General features: G+C 49.0%; 1 protein-coding gene across 5 annotated transcripts in view; it reads left to right on the top strand.

The window, feature by feature from the left end:
- Positions 1–1,530: 1,530 nt before the first annotated feature.
- SOBP (sine oculis binding protein homolog) overlaps positions 1,531–18,438 on the top strand; it is a 389,000-nt gene continuing 372,092 nt past the window's right edge. The window contains exon 1 of one of the 5 annotated variants that reach the window (XM_078648418.1): positions 1,531–1,914. In XM_078648418.1, coding sequence (XP_078504544.1) covers positions 1,810–1,914 — 105 coding nt within the window. In that variant the 5' untranslated portion in view covers positions 1,531–1,809. The remainder of the gene's footprint in view (positions 1,915–18,438) is intronic. The other 4 variants (XM_078648419.1, XM_078648416.1, XM_078648420.1 and 1 more) reach the window with 4 other exon arrangements.

Genomic DNA, 18,438 nt, shown 5'->3' with positions numbered 1-18,438 from the left:
GCCGCGTCGAGGCCGTCCCCAAACTCTCTGCTTAGCTTCCCGGCGACAGGGAAGGCCGCGCAGTTCTCGTCATAACTGTGTGGATGGCTCTGTGCTTATGTGCACGGCACTGTGGTCTCGAGGTACCTGAGAGATGCGTACATTGGGAATCGAAGCGCTTCGCGGCCCATTCAACCAAGTAAAGAGCTCTGTAAATTACCATACATTACACGCAGGAGGCAGGCCTGGATTTATGGCAGGTCAAACGAGAACATATTGGGCAGCGTGTGCACTAAATGCCTAAGAGAGAATGGGCCTATGTTAAAAAGAGAATGTGCCTATGTTAAATAGGTAATTGACTGGAAATAACCCGGCAATTGCGGTGGATGAGCTAGATAGAGTAAATGTTGGGTGGGTGCCACACTCTGAGACAGATAAGGTCTGAGTCTGGAAAGTTGGAGTAGGAATATCGGGAGGTTCAAGAGAGTGAGCCAGGCTGGATGAGGTACAGCTATACTTGGGAGGCAGTAGGCAGGCACACGGAGGTATAAACACGTTATGCAAAATACCTGCAGCAGTATATTAGAGCAAATACACAGTCCCATATTTTTGAGTGGCACATGATGGGAACCATTGGAGAAAGACAGGGTGGTACACGTCCTGTGCTACCGTTGCTGCAGAAGGGAAATGCCAGCAGGGCTCATAGAGTTGAGGGGGGCACTTCACCCCAACTATTTCTATTATTACTACCCAACCTGAGGATTGTGGCACACTATTTAATTGCATTTGCAGCCATGGCATACTTGGCACGTGTCGGCCACTGCTAGGGGACAGTGTGCGTGGCTTAATTAACGTGGGGGAAGTTGCAAAGGGCAAGCGCTCTTAATGTAAGCCGTTTGTATGTCAGCGCAGGGGTGCCAGGACAATGCTGCCTGCCAGAGGCCCCTATTGCAGAACACTGGGGGAGGACACCAAGGTTAGTTAAATAGTTAGGCATACTAGGCACAGACAAGTGCAGGGGAGCATAGCTATTTCACCAGAACAATAATTTTCCAGTTTAGGGTTTGGCTTCTGCAAATCATGTCAGCATCCGTCCAGTTACTTTACTGGAAATGAACTGAGACACCCACAATGCACTGATAAATGAGAGCATAGGATAGACTAAGTAGTGAACCGGTGACATAGTCATCTGACTTCCCTTCTGAGGCTGACGGGCTGGTGTGCACCGTGCCGGTAGGACAGGCCGGGGCTGCACATCAGGGGCAGGCAGCAGGTTGGCAGACTGCGCTGCACGCAGCATGGGCGCGAGGGGGCGTGTCGCCGTGCAGCAGCCGCGCGTCAAGCTGTCACCGAGCAGCAGTGGGCGGGGTCGTCTTGTTGTCAAACTCCGGGGGCGGGGCCAGCACGCTCGGCCGAGGGAGGAGCGCCCAGGATTGGAGCCAGCTATGCGCGAGCCGCGACGCCCTCGCAGAATCGCTCCGGAGGGGCGGGGCCAGCCCGCTCTCGCGCACCGCCTGCACGCTCTGGCCCCGCCCCTCCTCGCGCCGCTCCACACAAGGAGCCCCCTCTCCAGCACACACGCAGCCGAGAGCATCGCACACGAGCACCCGGCCGGCCAGCTCCATGCAGACGCACACGGGCACAGAAGATGGCTGACTCGTCCGGGCACCGTCGCCCTCCCGTGCCCGGCGGCCCGACTGTCCCCTCCCCGCCCGGCGGTGGCAGAGCCCGGGCCGACCTCCAGCCCTGAGGCAGCGCAGCGCCCCCCCTCCGCGCCCCGGGCCCCCCTCCGCACCCGCAGTCATTGCCTCCGCGCACGCCAGGCGAAAGATGGCAGAGATGGAGAAGGAAGGGAGACCCCCGGAACACAACAACAGCAAGAGGAGCAGGAAGCCGGCCCACCCGGTCAAGCGGGAGATCAACGAGGAGATGAAGGTGGGTCCCAGCCCCGGGGTGCTGATGGTGGAGCTGCACCCGCACTTGGTGCGATATTGGGGCCCAGGGGGGCATTATGTTTGTTTCCAATGCAAATCTCCACGCCCACACTCGCGCACAAAAAGAGAAGGAGGAGGCTTGTCATTTTTTGGGGGGATGCAAATGACCACGTCTCAGCTCCTCCCCCGGCCTGGAAACAGAGGGCAATTCACACACGGGCATCATCAGGCACTGGCTTTCTTAGATGTTTTGACGTACGTTGTGGGCAGCCACCGCTGTCCTTACAGATCCTTGTATTCAGCACTAGCTTGGAAGTTGAGTTTGTTTTCGGGTCAATCTTGATCTTAATGGTTTGCCTTTACACCATGTATTTTGAGTACCAGCAGCGAGTGTGTAAGTACATGGTCAGAATGGAAAGCTTTAGACAAAATCAAATCTTTATTTGCGCAGTTAACTAAAACCATTCGCTATGCAAATAAAGATTTGATGTGGAAAAGCTTTAGACATCTTTGTTTGTGGCATCTTTGTCTTGCGCTTCTTCCGGGCCTGTTTCTGTGCTTTCTTCATTTTTTTTTCGATTTACGCAGTTGATGGGAACAGCTCATGGGCTGCTGTGGGAGAGCTGTCCAGGAGCTGCCTCTGGCTGGGGGAGTGTGTGTACCCTGCTCTCTGGGAGGTGTGTGCTGTAACTGATCCGGGCAGCCGGGCCCGTCCAGCTGTGCCCAAGGGGTGGGGTGGCTGACAGGCCTGAAGGGACCTCTGCTCCATGTTGAGAGACTGCTCTTGGAGGGGTAGGTTGTGTTCGAATCTTCCGGGTCCATTTGCCACTGGTCCCTAGCAGGGTTTACTGCTGCAACGGAGAGCATTACAAGCTGCAGGTACCTTTTTATATCGGGAATGCGTGTTGGGTTTCATATTCTTGTTTTGAAGTTTGGTCAAGTTTGAGCCTGCACCTACGCAGTCTCGGTATGATTATATTTTACTAAATAACATGCACTTTTCAGTGCTGTTTCTGTACTAAATGTTGGATGTCTCCTCCACCCAGGCTTTTTGCAGTTAAACAGTATGACCTTGTGCTAATTTATACCTCACCTGTTTAGACGCCAACGTTTTTAACAGTGCTAGTGTCTATTATCTGGTTATTTTGGTAGTGTACTATGTGTACGTGTCGTACTATGTTTTATTATATGCATGTGATGCGCCCTATGCATGTTGTATAAGTTTCAGCAAATGCTGCTCTACCATTTTTTGTTTTTTTTAATTATGCGCGCAAGGTGTGTTTTGTGGTGTACTGTGTGTTGCAGTGTGCGTGTTCTGTACGTCATGCGCGTCATATCTGTGCCACTTCTAAGCATGCTTTGTTATACAAGTACCTGTTATACCGTGTGCACGTGTTTCCATTGTGTTCTGTACCAAGGACATGCGTTGTACTGTCAAGCATGTGTTGTACTGCGGGCACGTGGTGTACTTTGCGCTGCACGTGCTGTAGCGTGTGTGCATACTGCACTATGTTCTTCGCCATTATGTATTTTTGTGCTGTGGACCCTTGCACTATGTGCTGTTCTTAAAGTATGTTTCTATCATGGCTACTTAAACTATGTGCTGCCCTTAATGCACGCGCTATACAATATACACGTGTGCAGGAAGGCTTGGTGTGTTTCCAATGACTTTTCATAAATATATATATATACCTTTTGGATTTATAAATACAAGCATCAGTACAACACACCCACCGCCTTGTTCTGTGGAGGGAGCCACCTCACGATTTACCCAGGAAGTGACAGTGACCGGTGTCGGAAAGTGTTTTGTGTGCCACGAGGCCTGGCTGCGACATTAAGGATGCCTGCACCAGTGCCCACAGCTGGGTCCACCCAGACGGCTTGTACCAGAGGGGGTCTGTCTGACTGTCGCCCCTCGGGGTCCCCGAAGCCCAGCCTGCCCGGTCACTAGAGCGTGGCCCGGTGCGCCCCGTAAGGAGGGCTGCCTTGACGTCTCCTAAGCTCTAGGGTTACAAATTAGCTAATTATAATCAAAACATGCGAAATGCTATCCCGGCGCGGTATAAAGGCTGCCTGTGCAGGATCCCGAGGGCCCGGCATGTTGACTTTGGCTGCAGGCGCGCTCGGCGGTTCGGGAGATAGCTGTTCTTCTATAACAGATGTTTGTCTGAACTGGCGCGCAAGAAACAAAAACAACATTGTGTGAGGAGTAAAATTACCCACTTTTTCACTAACGCTTTTTTATACGCCGGCTTTTAATATTGGCTCGATTTTGTTTTTGGAAAGTCGAGCACCACCAACGTTTTAAGGGAAACCTGAGTTCGCTGGGGAGCCTGGCGTGCAGTTAAGTAGGCCCTCGTATTTTGCAGCCACAGATCGTGCTTTGCCCCGGATCCAGGTCCCTTTTGACTGTCTTCGTCACTGACTACTTTTCATGTGTGTATTGCCAAGCAAACATCAAGCATGTCAAGGTGTGCATGGGCACATTGTTTTATATTTGAGTGCCATTGGTTGCCTGATGGCGCACGGCCCACGCACCACAGTACAAAACGTAAATAAAGCAACTTTAAAACGGGCGTGTGCATGCCTTTGTTTACAAGGTATGAACATAGCACTGTTTACATGTCACTTTCTGTCTACGTGTCGTTAGTTGCATGACACTAACTACAATGCACATGTTAACATGTTACAGTCATAAAGCTGTTTATAATGAATTGAAATAGCAACATTACACGTCACAATTTACATGGCATTGACATGACATTAGCAACATTATATGGATGCAGTCGGGCCCATTTATATGGGTGGAGGTAAATTATGTAGCATTTTCACACCACTGTGTGGGATTGTTAGTGGCACAGCATTGCCAGGACATTTTGGTCCACCTTAACCACCGTTTCCCAGGGTCTAGTATGTCACATGCATATATAGGCGGTGCACAAGTAGCGTGAAGTTGTGACTTGGCCAGGGTTTATACCACTGCTACACTTTTTGTTTAACCCAACAAACAATTTAGCAGCAACTCCTCTCGCTGTTGACCGCTCAGACGAAACGAGACAGTGTACACATCACAAAAAGTGCCCAAATAAATGTCGGGGCGCGGGGTTGGCGGTGTGCTCCTTTGCATGCCTGCGGTGCCCAAAAGGCCCCTGCGTCGAGCCGCTTTCATCTGGAGCCGTGTAAGGCGAGCCGCTGCCAGTAATCACAGCAGAGCAGAGGGGGAGGCCGGTGTGCGGCGGGAGACGGGCCAAGCTGTAAAAACCGTAACCCGATCCCCGCCCGCGGATCGGGTGTCGGGCCCTTAAAGGTAGGGGAAATGAAAGATACGGGGGAGGAGGGCCGGGCGCGCGCAATGGAAAAGCGAGGAGGACGACGAGGCCCCCTCAGGGAAATCTGGCTCGGGGATTAGGGAATTTTATCGTGGTGTACGGTGACCTACTCGGGTTTCGGCTCGGCCGGGATCCGGTTGCTCCTCTTTGCAGACAAGAGTGGAAAAAAGACTGACTTGGATGTGATTTTTTTTCTCACTTCCCAGTTAAGTTAAGGGACATTGCGTTTTGGATAGGTGGCCTGTTCCAGTGTGACAGACAAAAAATAACAAAAGTACCTTATGAAGGAGCTGTTCAATTACCTCACAGCATGGCATTCCTTTCATACCTTTCTGTTAATTAAGGTTGTTCCTTTCACATTTATTACACAACAGTTGCATCTAAAGGTTTCTCTGTTTTTCCCTTATTAGGTTGATTTACACGATATTTTGATTTCACTACACGTTTTCATTTTTTCCACCTCTAATTAAACCCGATGTTCGTTTCGTCTAGATTTAAGCTCTGCTCTCCCAAATTTTGCATGCGAGGTAACTGATATGTCCAGTGCCACAATGGAATTTTCACAGGATAACACAGTGTGTGGTCAAATGGAGAAGCTGGATATAGAACCCAGATGTCCTGGTTTCAAAGGCCAGTGTTGTAACGCAAGATGATGGCCCCACTCCGTAGCTCACTGACATTCATGGGCTTTAGATTGAATGGGTGGGCCCTAAAGGGTGGGGCCCCCTGCACCGCGGAGACTCCTGGGCCCGTTCATGTCTGAGGTACCAAACTATGCTTTCTGCTTGATGCACTGGGAGGCGTTTCAAAGACTATGTAAAACCAGCAAATATTCAAAGCATATGAAATCAGAAAGTGCAAAATATACTTCCGGGTCAGACAGGAGACGTTTGCTTCTTAGCTGATCGGTGTGAGTGTGAGAATAGACAAATGTTGGTATGAATCACAGACCAGACAGTCCCTACGCAGAACTATTCTGCCGAAAAAGGATCTGACAGCCTGTCTCTTGTCAAGGGAGTAGCCAGCAAGTGTAAATACCCCCCCCGCCCCCAGAACTAAACAGCTGATGGCATCAAGCAAACAAAGTAAGTGAGGCTATCTCTCCCTTGAACAGCTTCCATGTCTCTTCCATCCAAGCATCTATCCATTCACCCTTTCACCATTCCATCCAGACGCTGACATTCACCATTACATTCTGTCATCTATTTATTATTTCATCCATCTTTCAATTTTTCCCTATTCCTTCTAACTATCCATTCTTACATCCATCCATCTATTCCGCCAACCATTCATCTACCCTGCCATGCATCCATCCATTCTGCCATGCAACCATCCTTCCACCCTGCCATCCACTCATCCACCCACTATTCCATCCATTCATGCATTCACACTGCCATCCATTTGTCCATCCACTCTATCATCCAGTCACTCGTCTTTTTACCCACTCATCCATCCCTTTACTCTGCCATCCTTTCACCGGTCTATTCACCTTTACATCCATCCATTAAACCTGCCATCCTTTCACCTGCCCATCTACCTATCAATTCACGCATCCTTTCACCAACTCATCCATCTACCCACATATTCATACAACCAGTCATCTATACATTCTTTCACCATTCTTTCCATTCAGCATTCTTTCTATCTTTTCCTCTTCTATTTACTCATCTTTCATTCATTCTTGCTTCTGCTTACTCTTGCCATGTTCCTTTATAATGGTATTTATCATATTTTGTCTGCCAGGTTGCCAACAGAAGATGCCAATAAAGAACTCCACCCACACTGAAGCTGCTAAAGCGGGTGAGGGGTGGGGAGCGGGGGGGGGGGGTGTACTACTTGTACAATTTCTTCCTCAGTCAAACTTTGCCCCAAAGCAGCCTTGCCCACAAGATCAGTTGACAAATGTCAAAAGACATTCACTGTTCGTTTCAGGTTTAGCAGTTGCAGTTGGCATGTCTTGCGGATGGGGGAGTTGCGCTTGTGGGGTGGGAGAGTTGTGCGCGCGGTGGGGGTAGAGTCTCGTGTGCGCAGGGGGTCGAGTCTCCTGTGCGCGGGGGGTAGAGTCTCATGTGCACAGGGGGTAGAGTCTCGTGTGCGTGGGAGGTAGAGTCTCGTGTGCGCGTGGGGTAGAGTCTCGTGTGCGCGGGGGGTAGAGTCTCGTGTGCGCGGGGGTAGAGTCTCGTGTGCGCGGGGGTAGAGTCTCGTGTGCGCGGGGGGTAGAGTCTCGTGTGCGCGGGGGGTAGAGTCTCGTGTGCGCGGGGGGTAGAGTCTCGTGTGCGCGGGGGGTAGAGTCTCGTGTGCGCGGGGGGTAGAGTCTCGTGTGCGCAGGGGTAGAGTCTCGTGTGCGCAGGGGTAGAGTCTCGTGTGCGCAGGGGTAGAGTCTTGCGGGTGGAGAGTCTCGCGAGCCCGGGGTGGGAGTCTCACGTGCGTGGCTGGGAGAATCGTGCGTGTGTGGTGGGGAGAAGCGCGCGTGTGTGGTGGGGAGAAGCGCGCGCTCGGGGGGAGAGCCTCGCGCGCTCGGGGGGAGAGCCTCGCGCGCTCGTGGTAGAGTCTCGCACGTGAGGGGGAGAGTCTCGCGCGTGAGGGGAGAGTCTCACGCGCTCGGGGGGGAGAGACTCGCGCGCTCGGGGGGGAGAGACTCGCGCGCTCGGGGGGGAGAGTCTCGCGCGCTCGGGGGGGAGAGTCTCGCGCGCTCGGGGGAGAGTCTCGCGCGCTCGGGGGGAGAGTCTCGCGCGCTCGGGGGGAGAGTCTCGCGCGCTCGGGGGGAGAGTCTCGTGCGCTCGGGGGGAGAGTCTCGCGCGCGTGAGGGGGAGAGTCTCGCGCGCTCGGGGAGAAGAGTCTCCGCGCTCGGGGAGAAGAGTCTCGCGCGCTCGGGGAGAGTCTCGCGCGCTCGGGGAGAAGAGTCTCTGCGCTCGGGGAGAAGAGTCTCGCGCGCTCGGGGAGAGTCTCGCGCGCTCAGGGAGAAGAGTCTCGCGTGTGGGGGGGGAGTCTCGCGCGTGAGGGGGGGAGAGTCTTGCACGTGAGGGGGGGAGAGTCTCGCACGTGAGGGGGGAGAGTTGTGCGTGAGGGGGGGAGAGTCTCGCGCGTGAGGGGGGAGTCGCACTCGTGAGGGGGAGAGAGTCGCGCTCGTGAGGGGGGAGAGTCGCGCTCGTGAGGGGGGAGAGTCGCGCTCGTGAGGGGGGAGAGTCGCGCTCGTGAGGAGGGGAGAGTCGCGTTCGAGAGGGGGGGAGAGTTGCGCTCGTGAGGAGGGGAGAGTTGCGCTCGTGAGGGGGGAAAAGTCGCGCGTGGGGGGAAAAGTCGCGCGTGGGGGGGAAGAGTCGCGCGTGGGGGGGAGAGTGTCGCACGCGTGGGGGGGAGAGTGTTGCACGCGTGGGGGGGAGAGTGTCGCGCGCGCATGGGGGGTAGAGTGACGCGCGCGCGTGGGGGTGTAGAGTGTCGCGCGCGCGTGGGGGGGAGAGTGACGCACGCGCGTGGGGGGGAGAGTGACGCACGCGCGTGGGGGGGTAGAGTGTCGCTCGCGCGGGGGGGGTGAGTGTCTCGCGCGTGGGGGGGGTGAGTGTCTCGCGCGTGGGGGGGGTGAGTGTCTCACGCGTGGGAGGGTGAGTGTCTTGAGCGTGGGGGAGAGTTGCGCACGGTTGGGGGGAGAGTTGCGCGCGTGTGGAAGTCGCGCGTGTGGGGGGAAGTCGCGCGCGTGGGGGGAGAGTGTCGCGCGCGTGGGGGGAGAGTGTCGCGCGCGTGGGGGGAGAGTGTCGCGCGCGTGGGGGGAGAGTGTCGCGAGCGTGGGGGGAGAGAGTCGCTCACGGTTGAGGGGGGAGAGTTGCGTGCGTGTGGGGGGAAGCCGCGCGCGTGGGGGAGAGTGTCGCGGGCGTGGGGGAGAGTGTCGCGGGCGTGGGGGGAGAGTGTCGCGGGCGTGGGGGGAGAGTGTCGCGGGCGTGGGGGGAGAGTGTCGCGGGCGTGGGGGGAGAGTGTCGCGGGCGTGGGGGGAGAGTGTCGCGGGCGTGGGGGGAGAGTGTCGCGCGCGTGGGGGGGAGAGTGTCGCACGCGCGGGGGGAGAGTGTTGCACGCGCGGGGGGAGAGTGTTGCACGCGCGGGGGGAGAGTGTTGCACGCGCGGGAGGATAGTGTCACATGTACAGGGAGGAGCGTGTGTCGCGCACGCGGGATGGGAGGGTGTCCGCGCGCGTGGGATGGGAGGGTGTCGCACGCTTGGAGGGAAGAAAGTGGTATAAAAGGGGGTGGTGATGGACGGAGCATCTGAACCAATCAAACACTCACACCCAGTCAAAAGATCTGGGTTTAATCCATCACCGTTCTTTAGCCCACTCTGCCACCCCAGTTCAGGCATGGCCATATGCAAATCAGTCTGACCCTGTGCCTCATGGGAACAGTCCAGCCTGAACTGCCAAGCCATGCCTTACCTGGACCGGAAACAAGCTTCCTAGGACCGGTTTCTGGCATTTCAGCTGTCTTCAGCCAGGCTTGCTTGAATCCAGTGGCAAAGTGAGCAAGGAACTCACGTCTGAGCATACCATGCCAACTTATGGGGAACAAAGCGGTACAAAAGGGGGTGGTGATGGACGGAGCATCTGAACCAATCAAACACTCACACCCAGTCAAAAGATCTGGGTTTAATCCATCACCGTTCTTTAGCCCACTCTGCCACCCCAGTTCAGGCATGGCCTTATGCAAATCAGTCTGACCCTGTGCCTCATGGGAACAGTCCAGCCCGAACTGCCAAGCCATGCCTTTCCTGGACCGGAAACAAGCTTCCTAGGACCGGTTTCTGGCATTTCAGCCGTCTTCAGCCAGGCTTGCTTGAATCCAGTGGCAAAGTGAGCAAGGGACTCACATCTGAGCATACCCTGCCTACCTGTGGCGAACAAAGCGGTTCAAAAGGGGGTGGTGATGGACGGAGCATCTGAACCAATCAAACACTCACACCCAGTCAAAAGATCTGGGTTTAAACCATCACCGTTCTTTAGCCCACTCTGCCACCCCAGTTCTGGCATGGCCATATGCAAATCAGTCTGACCCTGTGCCTCATGGGAACAGTCCAGCCCGAACTGCCAAGCCATGCCTTCCCTGAACCGGAAACAAGCTTCCTAGGACCGGTTTCTGGCATTTCAGCCATTTTCAGCCAGGCTTGCTTGAATCCAGGGGCAAAGTGAGAAAGGGACTCATGTCTGAGCATTCCTTGCCAACTTATGGCGAACAAAGCGGTACAAGAGGGGGTGGTGATGGACAGAGCATCTAAACCAATCAAACACTCGCACCGAGTCAAAAGATCTGGGTTTAATCCATCACCGTTCTTTAGCCCACTCTGCCACCCCAGTTCAGGCATATGCAAATCAGTCTGACCAGTTTGACCATAGTCCACCCTTTGATTTCCACACTCACTTAGAACTGCAGCTCCATTCCACCTACCCGCACCTTATGATAAGACAGCAAGGGCCCATGCTTGTTCGCGCCACCGGTTCGTGTCATAATCTTAAAATGCTGGTCCAGGTAAACTGCGCATACCACACCATCAGTGAGACAACAAAAAAAAAAGCATTGGCATAGCCAATAGATCTCGCCTTTGGGACCTTAGAAGTGTTTAGCCATGCAACAGTTGATGTTGGTGCACCAAGGATATTGTGCTGCATAACTTAATACTTATAAGGTCCCAAAAGCGAGACCGGCCCTTTGCTACCTAACAATATCGAATTATCCATTAAAGGTTAAGATACAACATACACAGAAGTGAGCTAGAGATAACGTTCACTGGGGGGGGGGGGGGCTTGGAAAATGGGGGCCCTAGGCAAGTGCCCACTTTGTCCATGCTTTAAAACGTTGCTGATCATAGGAGTACTCCTGGGAATGTACATCAGTGGTAGATTTCCAGGAGCACTCAATTTTTTACGAAATGCACTCATGCATCTTTTCAAGAGGGTAAAATGAGTAAATTGTACAGAACGGTGTTTTTACACCGCTCAATGTTTTGTCTATAGGGAAAATATTTTTCATTATCAAGAAATGCACTCACTATTGATTATTAATTGACTAAAAGTATGTGTGTTTCAGGACAGGAACCCACTCCAAAAGGTATGCAAATGCATACAAATGAACAAGATTGTGGCTGTTCCCCTCATTCTGCAGGATGGACCTGCACAGTCATAACATTGCTCAAATGTATGCAAATGCTCGAAAATTTGAAGTGCAGTTCAAGCAACTGAGTGCTGTTCGAGAGAGGAGATACGAGGCGGAAGACCCATGTGGTGGGAAATGTCTCTTCACTTTCAGTCATCTAGGTGGATAAGATCTGTTGCTTACTTCAGACCAAGAGAAGGCCTATCCTCTTCTCCTCTTGTTCTTAGTCCTTTCTTGTATCGACCCTGGAGATGTCTGTGTTGCGCGTTGTGCTAAGATCTGAGAAGACCTTATTTATCAGTTATGGAACAGTCTCTGTGTTTCCTACCTTGAATGTGATCCAGAAAACTTTGAAGATGATGTGGGCGTGTTGAGGGAGTCGACGAAGATCTTTGAGCGCTGGAAAGAGACGGTAATTCCTTCAGTCCCTGAAGTGGACGGAAGTGCTTAATGAATAAAGGTGTTCAGTATTGTTGCACGGAGCAAGTCCTGGGCTTCTGCTTGCTTGCTGTGGCTGTGTAGTGACTCAAGTGAGGGATTTTAGCTTCAAATGTACTTTTGACATACAGTCTTGGATGATGAAGAGTCCGCTCTTTACATACTCAGTGACTTTCCCGGGCCTGATTTCCATATGTATGTTGAAGAATTTTAACACTTTTGTCAGCCAGTAATAGTTAAATACATTCTGTGCAGATATCTAAGAAGACTGGCGGTCTGATGGATCCTTGAGGTACGTCCATGTTCTAATCTTGATGCCTTCATGTGCATGAACAGTTTTTCAGGTATTAAGTGAAGCTTCAAGCCAGTGCTCAAGGCTGATTTTGAGGCAAAGGCATTGAGCAGAACCTGACGGTTAATAATATAGAAGGCCGCGGATAGTTGGAGCCGGATAGGAAGATCGGGATCCCCATTGCTGATCTGTAGGACATCGTCAACCACTTGTATAGTTGCAGTGCCAATGCCACATTGATAACTGAAACCTGATATGTAGTCTCAAAGGAGGGTATTGCTGTACTTTCTCTTCTGGATCTAGGTGGCAGCGTACTTTAAGATAATGATGGCTGAAGGGTGATTGCAATTAGATAAGGAGGCCCTCTAAGTTGAGGTGGCCTTTAGTAGCGGTAAGGTATGACCAGTCCTACGAGTTCCAGAGAAGATGCATTTGGTATCAGAAGAGAGATAGTTGATGCTTAAGTGTCGCAAATGTGTCTCTTGATTTTGTTGATCTTTTCCTTGAAAAAGATGCCGACAGCAGTGCACATTTCCATGAAACATTGAAAAGGTGGGCATGGTATTGAGCTTGAATTTGCTTAGTGGCTTTGTTGAAGGCTCACCTTCTGTTGGTGGCTGCACTGATGATGTTTGTGTACTATGATGCCTTGGATTCTGTGATGTGCACCGTGAGGGTTGAGTGGAGCATCTATGCTTGTAACAAGTTTTTTGGGGGTTTTATCTATGTGATAGCTTTTAGCTGTATTGTTGCAAAAGATCGATGATGGACAATACAAAGTGGGTTTAGAGCCTGCGTTATTGCTTATCATGGGTTGCCTTTATTGCATTCTTATTTTCTTGCTTGGTTTTCAATAGCTTGCTTTCTGTTTCCTGTGCTTGTACCTCCCCTGGAGCTAGCTATTCCTTTTTACCCTTCTGACTTGTATCCTCCCACTGTTCACATGCACGGTACTGTTTTTTTCATTCAGAGTGTGCATGTTTTCTAGCCCACCCACCACTCAAGCTAGTCCATTGCTTTCTCCACTGCTGCCTGTTTAATTTACTTTTTTGTCTCTCGCATTCTCAAGTGCCTTTGTTGCTCCTGTGCCCCCCCTGCCCATCTCTCCCACTCTCCAATTGCTCCTCCTCACCTCACAGTCTTTAAATGTGTTTTGTTTTTAATTCCAAGTGCTTTAGAGGGCCTGGAAAATGCACTTTGCTGCCAGGGTGTCCTGCATGTCAACATGCACTTTCTGCACAAGTAAATTTTTTTTTTTAATTTACAGATCAAAGTGGCATCTACATTCAAGGATTAAGAATAGGGTGCACATGTTATTCCATAGGCATGTGCATGCGTGGTGACACATGCGCATACATACATGATTATGCATGTGCACGTCTATAGAATGACGTGGCTGCCATTTGTGGCCACGTCACCTGGCCCAGTATTGACAATTTTGCTTTCTGCTGATTCTACATAGTATTGACAAAGAACACTAACACAGCCAATTGGTTATAAAGGCGAGATCTACTGCTTTTGTCGCTGCTTGTTCTGTATTCTGATGGAGCACCTACTGTCGGTGTAATCCCGTATGCAATAAGGTGGAACTAATATTAGGATAGTTTTGATGTTTCATGTGGTAATCATGTGGGCTATGACTTTTGTATTTTTTACTCTCAATGGGGGGGTTGATAGGTAGGCACCTTGCACGCGGAGGACTCTGCTTGGCTTCATATCCATGGCATGAGAGATTGTGGTGTTTGCAAGTTTGTCAAATGATTGTGATGTTGCTTGGTGGTGTGGGTGGGATGTAAATATTGTTTAGCCTATACAGACAGCGAATAGGTCCCGAATGTGAATTGTGTAAATACGGTGGTCTGGCCCTAATGGGTCTAAAAAGGAATTGCTCTTGTTTATGTATGCTGTCAGCTGAGGATGCCCAGACGATGGACACCTGAGGTTTCATAGAAAATGATATGGATGTTTGGAGAATGAGAAGTTGCTGTATACTGATAGGAAGGGCAGTGGTGGGTCACATGATCTCAGTACTCTGCATGGTGAGGTTTCTGTTACTTCCTGGGATGGAATGAGCCACGTCAAGACCGATGGAGTATTGAAAAAAATGCAGTTTCCTGATTGGAGGGGGCAGCAGCGGCGGTTCATATGAGCTTCATCACCCTGCAGGCTGAGGGTGCTTGTAACCCCTCCTAAATCCTGATTCTGTAAATCAGAGTAAGGAACTGGGCGCTTGGATTATAAAACATCTAATGCAAATTGGGATTACAATGTTTGCTTTATTTCACTGAAACAAACACGATGAGTGGGATTTTGAAGAACTTTGACGCACAAAGTCTTAGTTGACTCCCGAACCATGTTCAATTTCTTGTAGCTCATGCCTAATCATGGTTGTTTAGTTAGGATTGGTTGAGGTGGCAGATTGCTGACGATGTATTACCATTGATCGTCTCACTGGTCAATTGGGTCATCTGTTCAGAAATGGTAGGTGCTAAATGCCACATTGACGTGGAAGTTACGGTTTACACTGTTGTTGCATACATTTTTTTCTCAATTTAATGTTTCGTTAATGACTAGCAGGCAAATTACAATATTCTGACTATTAAAGTTTGAAAAGGGAAGAACAGGGAAAAGATTCCCATCTGTCATATTTAAAGGGGAGGAGGTACTGGTATCAACAGGAGCTCCAGGTGCTTAAGATGGAAATGACCGCACACTGATATGTCGATCAACCGTATTTCTCTGCAAATGATTATCATAGCTTATTCTGTTTATCTTGTTTTCCTCTGATGACAAAGGGAGTCTCCATCACTTTTTAGTGACCAAGACTGACCAACCAGCTTTCAGTGTTTATATGCCGGCTGCCAATTTTTCAAGACCTTATTGGTAGCTATTTTTTCCCGTCAATGACAATTTAGCCTCTCCAGCATGCATGTGTATTAAGTAACATTGACAAGGTACCAGCTAGACCTGGGAATTGGACAGTGGGGTTTGATTCTGGGTTGCAAATTCCAGGCAGTGGAGCTTTTGTTTCCAAAACCTAGGCACCATATCAGAGGTTTTTGGTTCCTCACCTATGCTTTATATTTCAAACATATCACGATCACAGATTCCAGTATTGACCTCCTTATCCTCTGTCTAGGCAAATCAGCCATGTTTTATGATTCCACTAAGCTGTGATTCATTGACATTTCTGACAGGGACTTGGTTATTGTTTTTCGATTATGTTGTGATATCTCAGTACCCAGCTTATCTTACTAGTTTTTTTTAAAATTAAATAATAGGGTGTATTTTGGCAATAGTGGTTAGATTAGTGGTGAAAGTCTTCACCAGCTCTGAACAAACTATTCTTTATCAATTGATTATTTGAATGATTACCCATCAGTGCCCCATTAATGCATTTATTCGTTTCTAGATACCTGGCTGATATTGATGTCCATAAACATGTAATAATATCAGAACACAGAAAATACATTTTTTAATAAGGTATCTAACAGGTAACATGGAGGATCCAGGTGCAAGAGCTCTGAGAGGGCATTTAACAATCTCGCAGTATTCGGTGTGAAACGTGGATTGCCCACAGATACCAGACATGATGGTGCTGGTCCCAACAAGGCTTGGTCCATGGTTCATTATATTAATGTCAGCTCTGGGTGGTGTCAGGGGACATTGCAGAAACAAGCAAGAAATAAGGATTTTTGCCAGAGATAGTTCAATGCAGAGAGTGAGATAGAGAGATCTTTCACAACTGTAGACACCTGTTAAGAGGTGAAAATAGTACAACTAATTAGAACCTCAGGGGTCTCTAGCAGTGGTTCTTAATCAGTGGTCCGAGGACCCTCGGGCTCAGCATGGATTACTCAGGAGACCTGCGACTGTGTTACAAAATGAAATAATATTAAAATGAATATGTTGAAAATAATAAAGTATATGAAAATGAAGAAACAAATTAAAACAGGATTTTTAAAATATTTGATTGTGAATTAAACGTAGCATTTCAATATTGGAGCATTTGTTTGGTGTATACTTGTTTTATTTAAAATATTTTTTTGAAGCTCAAATCATGGAAATAGCTTAGGCCAAGGGTATCCAGCTTCCAATAATGCCAAGGCGTGCTAGGGGAGTGTTTTGCGCTTGGAATGATGTAACATAATTTCCTATTAACATTTCCATGTTTTGGGCACAATTTCTGGCACAATAGTTTCTGTGAATAATGCCAGTTTTTGTGACTGTTGTGGTGGGACCATCAACAAAGTTCACTCTGGATTCGCCACCCTGGTTTGGATGGTCAGATTTATGAATGTTTGGTTCTCAAACTATCCTCAGTGGGCAGGGGTTTTTGCAGGGTTTGGGGCACAGAGATTCATAGTAAAAATCTTTGTGGTGTAATTTTTATTGGCAGGCACGAAGTAGAAAGTTGGATCCACTCACGTGATCTGCATCAGCTTCCAAACGGTTGAATAAAATTAAAATGAATACCTTTAACACTCATGCCTTTACCACAAATCCTTTACCACGCAATTCCTTTACCACGCATGCCTGTACCACAAATCTTTTACCACGCAATTCCTTTACCACGCATGCCTGTACCACAAATCCTTTACCACGCAATTCCTTTACCATGCATATCTTTACTACAAATCCTTTACCACGCAATACCTTTACAATGCATAGCCTTTAGCCCCAGAATGGGTGCCTTTTCCACGAATATGCCTTTGCCACGAGGGAGATAGCCTTTGCCACAGTTGCAAAAGGCTGTCCCCCTCCCAAACTAGCTGTAGGTTCACTCTATTGTGTTTCAGCAGCAGTTTCCCTTGCAGCTCTTTGCTTTCCTTTCACACAGCCCGGCTGGAGGCTAATGCTGTCGCTGCTGCTGCACTCCAGCAGATATTAAGTTTCATTTTTGTTATCACTGCTCTAATGTACATGGCAGTTGTAACAATTTTAAATTTGATACAATACATCATTGTGTGCGAAAAGTACATGAGTCTGCATAGTTTTTGTATATTAAGTTTCAAAGAAAACACTTTCGAATAGAAATGTTTGCCTCGCTGTGACCTTCGCAGTCCCTCGCCTTCTGCCTTGCCTCCTTTTATTTCACTTTTCAACGTAGCTCTTTACTTTCATGCTGTCTTTTGACTGTCTCCTACCAACCCTAATGCCTAGTTCCAAATTTTTTTCTACCCTTTTTTGCCCTCTCAATTTAATGGCCTCTTTTCACCCACAGTACCCGCTTTTTCTCCCTCTGCCTCACTTCCCCTCACTCTTGGTCTTTACCCATCTCTGTGTTTCACTTTCTGAGGTTTTTTTTGTTCTGAATCTCTCTCATGTGTTTTTTTCTCTCTTTCTGTCACTCTCATGTTTCACTTTCTTCATTCCCTAGCAGACCGTTACATCTCAGGCTAAACAGCCATGTCCTTTTATCTCACTCTTAGTCAGAATTATTGTTCAGTGGGTCTGATTGAGTTATTTGATTGCCCCACATTTCACAGCTTTGATTCTGGTCAGGGCCAACTCAGACCATTATCCTTCTGAGTTTGATAAATACATTTCATTCAGCTGGGTCAGAATGGCATCTATTGTTAAGGTGCTTAAAGAAGATTCGTTTAGAAGGGTCTGCTATATAATCTGTACTCGTAGCTTTCCACCCTCTCCCAGCTGCAGTTGAAAATTTTTTTCCTCTTATTTAATTCAGCAAGGGTAAGGAGTAAGGTAAAAAAAAAAAAGGAGGTCCCAGTAAAAGCCCTGCTTATACACAGAAAAATGTTGGCAGTGGTTTTGAATAGGAGCCAGCACCTCTATTCTGTTTGCACATAGGTTTAATCATTACGATGTCTATGTGCCATCCACAGTGCTAAAATAATATATAAAGAATCCTTTATATAGATAGACAATACAAACACTGAAAGAGCACAGCACAATCAAGTATACAACTGACTATTCAAAGTCAGATTCAAAAAATGTTTTTAATACAAGGAACAAATGAAAAAATTTAACACTTTGTTCAGCATATAGATGTTCACCACTGTTGCTCGGTTGTTACAGCAATGGCACAGCCGACACGTGTTTCGTCGCCAAAGTGACTTTTTCAAGGCTTGAGTATATGTAGTAAATGATCTTTCTTAAAACCAAGGTCTTTCGATTTGTTTTAAAACAGCATGGAATACGGATAAGATTGTCCAGATCCCTGTTACGACGTCAAATTGTGGACCGACATAAATAGTAGCATATGCTTATATACATATATATACATATACTTCACAAGAGTGAAGTGGATGTAGTATACAGCTACAGCTGCACACTGTGTTTTCCCCGTCGCAGCTGCACAAGTACCGTAGCTC

The sequence above is a fragment of the Lissotriton helveticus genome, chromosome 6 (assembly GCF_964261635.1).
Source record: "Lissotriton helveticus chromosome 6, aLisHel1.1, whole genome shotgun sequence".
Classification (NCBI taxonomy): Eukaryota; Metazoa; Chordata; class Amphibia; order Caudata; family Salamandridae; genus Lissotriton; species Lissotriton helveticus.
This window is presented reverse-complemented; position numbering and strand designations above follow the sequence as displayed.